Source organism: Cyprinus carpio, chromosome B19 (genome assembly GCF_018340385.1).
Source record: "Cyprinus carpio isolate SPL01 chromosome B19, ASM1834038v1, whole genome shotgun sequence".
NCBI classification, from domain to species: Eukaryota; Metazoa; Chordata; class Actinopteri; order Cypriniformes; family Cyprinidae; genus Cyprinus; species Cyprinus carpio.
In genome coordinates, this window is record NC_056615.1 from 10632961 (window position 1) to 10640163 (window position 7203).

The following is a 7203-nucleotide window of genomic DNA, read 5'->3' on the forward strand; positions in this document are numbered from 1 at the left end:
CATTCTACATCCTTTACAAGTGTACAGTCATAATGTTACACTGTAGCAGACAGTCAAAACACACAAGGGACTTCTTCTTTGCTTGCACTCTTTTAAATATTGCAATTAAGGACCACTGCCTGGAGAAAGAGCGAGAGAAAGAGAGAGAGCGTAAGAGAGGGAGAGATATTCCTGATGAGTGCTCTAGCGAAACTGTGTGCCAGTCATTAGCAAAACATTCTCCCAGTGGGTTTTTATCGATTTACCATGACTAATGGATGGTGGGGGGAGAAATCACTTTAAATTAAAATTAGGATTGGTAATACATGCAAATTCAAATAATGCTTTGCACCCAGTGAAGATAAAATGTGTGAAATGTGCATGTTTTCCTCATACTTGTACAACAAATTGTCTCCTGTTTCCTTTATACAGCCTAAAATCAGCTCAGACACACGGCTGAAGATTGGACGGCCCCTCCAACTGTGATTTTGCTGGACATTTCCTGTCTGTTGAAAGTATAAAAAATAGATTTCACGAAATCTTCGCTGAGAAATCTCTTATCAATCCTAAGGACCTGCTATTTGTCTGGTTATTTTCTGAGGCCGAAGCTGTCTGGCGCATCTCAAGCGAGGGTGGGGTTCATTGTGGAGGGTACTGCGGTATCATCTGCTGATGAGATTTCATTTGTCACTTCAGTTAAAGTATGGATTCTCTGACAAGCGTTATTTCTCATGGAGTCATTAGAGTCTCAAGGGACATAAATATCTCTTGAAATACCATTGGCTTGCTGAATAAAAAAAAATATACAGACAGTTCTTGCAGCAATAGCATGCAAAGATATAAGCAAATCATCATTTTTTTTTCAGTCCAAAATATTCACTGTAGTGAAGCCTAACCTCTTTGAATTAATCACAAAAGATTGGGTGCAGCATGCAAATGAGAAAATTAATTATGCAAAACACATGGTAAGCAAGTCTCTCCCTCAACAAAGATGGCAGGGCTTATTTAAATATTTGAAAAAGATTTTTGCCCAGAGCCCTTGTGCTATGAGAAAAGCTACATGTTGTAGAAGAAACAACATTTATTGCAAATTTTTACTGAATAAACCCTTTTGGCTGTTGAAACAGTAGCTACATTCTCTTGATCTTGATGGTTCAAAGCAGGGCCATCACTAGTGGGGTGAAAGTTGGTGACAATTATAGGGGACCACGGCTGAGGGGGGCCCCCCGGCGATCTCAACTGACTGGCTGAGGCCAGCCTAAAAAGACAGTTGATGGGCCACTGCTGTGCATCGTCACGAAAGCTTATCATTTGCACTTCAAGTGATATGCACTTATTGGTACGTATTTCACGTCTCGCTAAAAAGTACTCCCAGGTATGTTTATGCCATTAGACCAGGTAGGTTTTTTTCTTTTTATTGCAAATGCAACCTTTTTACACCACAGACTGAACAAAATTAAGCATTGATTGGTAACTGATTGGTCGACAAAGTATTGATAGTTGTGTAAATATTGTCAAACTAACAGTTGTCTGAATGTTTGGTTGATTGTAATCCATTGCATACCTTTCAAAGTTATCTGACATTATCAAGATTAATTTGTTCTGACACAGTTTAACTCTTATTCTATTAAGATTTTCTAAACTATAAGCAAATAAACTGTGATAATGTGAGAAATGCTGAAGGTGTCTGAATAAATTTTGATTTGACTATATTTAATCTTTACAGTGAAGACTATGCACTGCTATATTACATTTGATTATTCGGTTTCTGTGGACACCTACAAACTTGAAATTAAACATTGTGTAAATAGCACAAATAAATAAATAGAACGAACATACAAAATAAACAATTTCAAACAGGGCCCACTGGTACAACCTGCACTGGGGCCCTGCAAACCGCACCTATGGCCCTGGTTCAAAGGACAACGCAGGTCATTACAGTTTCATCCACATCCACTTGTTCCGGTTTATCAAAGTGGTGCTAAATTGCTCTGTGTCCATGTTCTCTGCTGAGTAAATAATGTGTTATACAGGCTCATTATAAGCAGATTAGATCTATTAGTTACCGCTGTGCTGTTCTCAAATCAGCTGCCCATAGGAGAGCAGAAAATCATTTTAAACTTCAATAAGTTACAAGCAGTGGCAAGCCTCTCCATAATCCACACTGCCCCAGGCAGCAATAAGACAGGATATAATTATGCAGACCAAATTCAACACAAACAAAAGAAATGGAAATTAGCCTTAAATAAAACAAAAAAAAGCGAGGGGGGGGGGTAGAGTAGTAGAGAAAACAAGTTGGTCTCTTGCTGTCTCCCTCTCGCTTTTTCTTTCATTGTGAAATTTCACATTGTGCATTTCAAAGCATTGTGTAAAGATCGCGCGGTACAAACATGTGGGATTGTTAAGGTAAATTAGCCTTCTCCCTGAGATGCTGTACATGATTCATTCATGTTTTGCATGCAGGCAACAAATGTATGACACATTTTTATATATTGCATCAGCCCTTATAAAAGCTTTGAACAGAAAATGAAGTGAAAGTGAAAAATAGAGATGTGACATTATTAGTCTTTTACCTTACATTCCTTCAGAAATTTTACCTCTGTCCATCAGTGTGATGTGCTAAACTCCTTAAGGAACAATATTAATTATTTTAATATTAACTAAGTTTTTATGCACACAGCTTATGACTTTGTATACTGCTTGAGGGATTAAATAGAATATTTGAAGAGTTCATTTGCAAAAACAGATAACTCAGTTTTGTTTTTTATTATGTTATCATGTTTTTTAATTTAATCCAACTGTAGTTTGATTGAGATTAACTGGAATGCACAATGAAAAAAAAACTTGCTAAATTTGTAAAATTGTTAAAAACGGTGTTATCTTCATTTGTTCTTATGTAGTGTTCATATGTGTCTGAAATATACTATTACAAATGCAGATATGACACAGGCCAACTGAAATTAACATGTTCTGATGATGTTGACTGATAAACCAAACATGACTGGAATAATAATAATACAAAGGCCTTATGCTTTCTAATAATTCAACTTTGGTAATAAGGAAAGTAATTTGTGTGAATCCCATAATATTATAACACATTTATTATGCTTTTTTTTTATCTCACTAAAGCCTTTAATAATTATAAAGCATTTTTAAATAAAACTTACATTTACAATATACTTAGCTTTAGATTTTAAATACATTGTGTACAGATTTATTATATGCACAAATGTTATATGTAAGATGTTTTTATTTTATGTGTGTATGTGTTCACTCTTCTTCAATGCATTTGACATCTTGGTTTTGAAGGTTTGGTTTGTGGGCCCGCCCACCTTATGACGTAATCGGGTTTATTTAAAAGGCGTGACTCTTGATTGGCTGAATCGCGCATCCATTTGAAATCCGCAAAGCTGAACCAGGAACTACGGCGAGATTCTTCCCCTCTTTTAACTGGTAAGTCTGTGTCCTCAGACATGAGGTGCTCGTTTTACACAGCTATGAATTTTGCCTTACATTTACATATCTGTTACTGGTCAAGGAAACAATAATATTTTTTTTTGCGATTTGTAGCGTTTTAGTGTTTCCCAAAGAATCCAAACCTTTGTTTGATTTAGCGCCCGCCCCCCGCGCAGTCTGTGATTGGTCGAGCCTTTCGGTTTCTGTGCTGTGATTGGATAATTCCGCAGACTGTCTTAACTTCAGGTCAGGCTGCAGGAAGTAGATGATACGTTGTCAGGATGGAAACTGTAAACAGTGTAATTCAATTACGTGGCATTTAAATGAATCGGTAGTTAGCTATAGGTTTATTGTTCTGTCTTATAAATTATATTTGTATTCGATTTTTTTTTTAAAGAATTGACGTTGTTATTCATTTGATAAGTGAATGGTTTGTGCTTCTACTGACTGATTTCGTTGCATGTGTGCCAAGATGCCTCATGCATGCCACGTAACGTAATGAGACTGCATCAGTGAAACTAGTGCACATCCCCTATAATTCCAGAATCTGTTCATAATTTTATTTTACATAAAATATATACAGCTAAGGTCATAATTTATCTCCTAGCTGCAATCATGGTAACCTTTTTGTAATGAACATTTGATTACTAAAATGCATAATGCTTTCTTTATTTAATTCATTTTTTTAATGCTGTGCTTATTTTAATCTTAAATCCCTTTCAAACCGAAACCTTTGTAGTTTAGCTCCTGAAAAAGGATTCTGGTCTCAATTTGAGTCTTCAAAGCGCTGGTACACATATAGCCCTTGGCAATCTCCCTCTATTTGTGGATCGACCACAGCTCACCCAATGTATATTTCAAATTTAGACACTGTTATCTTTGAAGATTTTTATATTTATTAGATTATGCAAGGTTTATGTCTTTTTTTAATTATTATTCTGTAAAGATATCTTTCATGTCACTATTTTAGTGTTTTGTCACTGTTGAATGAGCAGGTTAAGCATTTCTTAATTTCAATTTTGCATCGAAGTTGGAGTTGTTTAGATTGGTACCCTCGCTGTGACCTTACGATCTCTTGACCGCTGGTTGAATAATCACCGTTTACAAAGCCTAGGGGTATGTGGGCAGAAATAAGACACAAGTTTTTTGCATATTATGGCCATGTTTGCCACTAACAGCCCTTGTCAACTTCCTTTAGTGGTCACACTCATTACAAAGGAAGTGTTTGGTCATTGTAGGTCATGACCCTGGGCTTGACTCAAACCATGTTGTGTAAACGCAGTAATGGCCCTCTTCCTCTGGCATCTTTGGAAAAGTAATCCAGTCCTCTTTCTCCCACTTTGTTGTTGCGTGTGGAGCCCTTGCAATTACATCAACTTCAAGTAAAGATTAAAGACATCAAAAGTAGGATGCTGAGACGACCCTTGAACTCATTTTGCATAGGCAGCCAAAGGGTCGTTTCAGCTCACACAGTCGTGCCTCGAGAGGATGAAAACAGCCTCGTAATTCTCTGTTTTCATGCACCTCTGCACTTCCTCCAGCTCTTCTCTGTTTTCCATGCTAATCAGTCTAGGCTCTTAGTACAGAGCCTGTACACATTTCCTCAGGAGATCTCTGGCTTATGAGCCAAAATGGATCAGGTCGAAGGTCAACAGCTCGGTTTCTCTGGGAGAGAATAGGTCAGAGAGGTTTAAACATCATCAGAAACATAGACTTGCCCTTTGGCTCATGTACCCTTTTTTCCAAGTCTTTAACAGAAGGAGCAGTATCGATTGCAAATAGTATTGTAAGGAGCGCAGAATCTTGATAAAGGGCTCCCTGACCACCTCACAATAAAAACAGCTTGTGATGCTGTTAGTATGACTAATGCTTTAATGCACTTAACCTATTACCAATTTCAAAATTCCTTGCCTTCCGAACAAACCATTATAACATACATCATGAGATAAGGTGCTTTTTTCTCCTCTGGTCTTTTTCACTTCAGTTGCTATGGAAATCAATCTGAGATCTCTATCGGAAAAGTCAGAGCAGTTTAAAATGAGATGGAGTGTATGCTTATTTAATATAAATGGACAATCTTTGCAGTGTTAAACCCCACTTTAATACGACATTGAATGAAGAGATACATTCAAAATAATGCATGTGGCAATTTGATAAAAAAAAATTATATTCTTTTATTGAGCATTTTTTGAAATTCTGAATGTTTTTTTTTTTATATATACAGTGGCATGTGTTTATTATATACATTCCGCTTGCCACTGTGTGTATATATATATATATATATATATATATATATATATATATATATATATATATATATATGTGTATATGTATGTATGTGTGTGTGTAACACAATTAGGTATTCTGAAAATCATTTTCTACCAACATTTGAATAAATTCAGAATACATATTTTTGATCGGAGGTATTCAGCATAGTTCAATTTAACACTAATTCACTAGTGTAAGGGTGGTTTGCGGGCATGGGAAGACTTTCAAACAAGACTATGTCTCGGATCGACATTCGCATGATTAAATTGCTTGACGTCCCTTGCCACCTCTGGGGATGTGCCTTACATCAAATTCCTCTTTCTAGCTTCAAGATGCTTCCTTCTTACTCGATCACCAATGACTTTTGCAGCAAATTAGGATGTGATGCCCTGAAAGTGTAGTTCACGGCTATGGTTCACATCTGGTGGGTCACAACCTGAAATAAAAAAGGGAACTAGATGGAATGACCTGCTAAATGTCAGAGGTTTAGTGGCATTTTCTCATCCTCAAATCCATGAGAAAAAAAGTTACACAATTGTCAGTAGTTCTCAAAGTCAGTCTGTTGAGTTATAGGAATTGTGAATAATTTATAGTGTTGCATTGAGTCACATTGCCATTCAATGTAAAATCTGGGTCTTGAAGCAAAACCATTTGAGAACCACTGTTCTTGGTGGTTTGTAGATAAGCAGTGTTTATGCATTAAGTGAGCTTTGGTAGTATTCCCATTCATGTGTATTTATTATTTTGTGCCATACCCATAGCATATGATTACTTGAGGACTGCAGTAGCATTTTTCATTTCATTCTTGTAAGCAAACAGACACAGAGCATTTCACTGTTTTTTTTTTTCTCACTCTTTCCTCATACTTGGTGTATTTTTTTTATTCTGTTTCTCTCTCAGGTGAATCAAGGATGGGGAAAAAGGATGCAAGTTCTGTCAAGTTGCCGGTCGATCAGTACCGTAAACAGATCGGTGAGAACCTCTGAGCTTTCCAGTAGGCTTTATTTTTTAACATGGATGTTTGTAACCTTCATCAAATATTCATCTGGTGTTTTCTTAAAGAGAGTCTGAAATGTTGCTTTTTCTCCTTCATTTCAGCCACTGTGATTATATTGCTTATAAATTTTACACGTGAACAAACTTGATGAGCAGAATGCTCAGCTGGAAACAGACCAGCATGACTAAGAAAAACCCGAAATAAACAACTGCATATATTGTACAGTCTTCATGATTAGCTTCTGTATTCTCCATTTTCTCTGACTTGTGCTTTCTATTGTATAATTTAGCACACAGCTTTAGAGGAAACAATCATTAGTTTTGCCTCCTCTTTCTTAACCAAGGCACTGTATGGCCTATCAATCATAGTAGTGCCGGTTAGCATGCCAGCTGTGATAGCGGAAGGAACATGGGGCTTGTTTTATAACTTAGACAATGTCAGTATCAATGCTAGGGGCTATATGAGGAGAAACAGCACTGTAAACATTTAGCAAAGCTGTATAA

The 7203-nt window shown here is 36.6% G+C and overlaps 1 protein-coding gene across 3 annotated transcripts in view; it reads left to right on the forward strand.

Annotated features, from left to right (window-relative positions):
• The first annotated feature begins 3355 nt into the window (after nt 1-3355).
• The window catches only part of triqk (triple QxxK/R motif containing), a 20191-nt gene continuing 16343 nt past the window's right edge, over nt 3356-7203 (forward strand). For all 3 annotated transcript variants that reach the window (XM_019123885.2, XM_019123886.2, XM_042745116.1), the window contains exons 1-2: nt 3356-3432; nt 6604-6675. In XM_019123885.2, the coding sequence (XP_018979430.1) occupies nt 6615-6675 (61 nt within the window). In that variant the 5' untranslated portion in view covers nt 3356-3432; nt 6604-6614. The remainder of the gene's footprint in view (nt 3433-6603; nt 6676-7203) is intronic.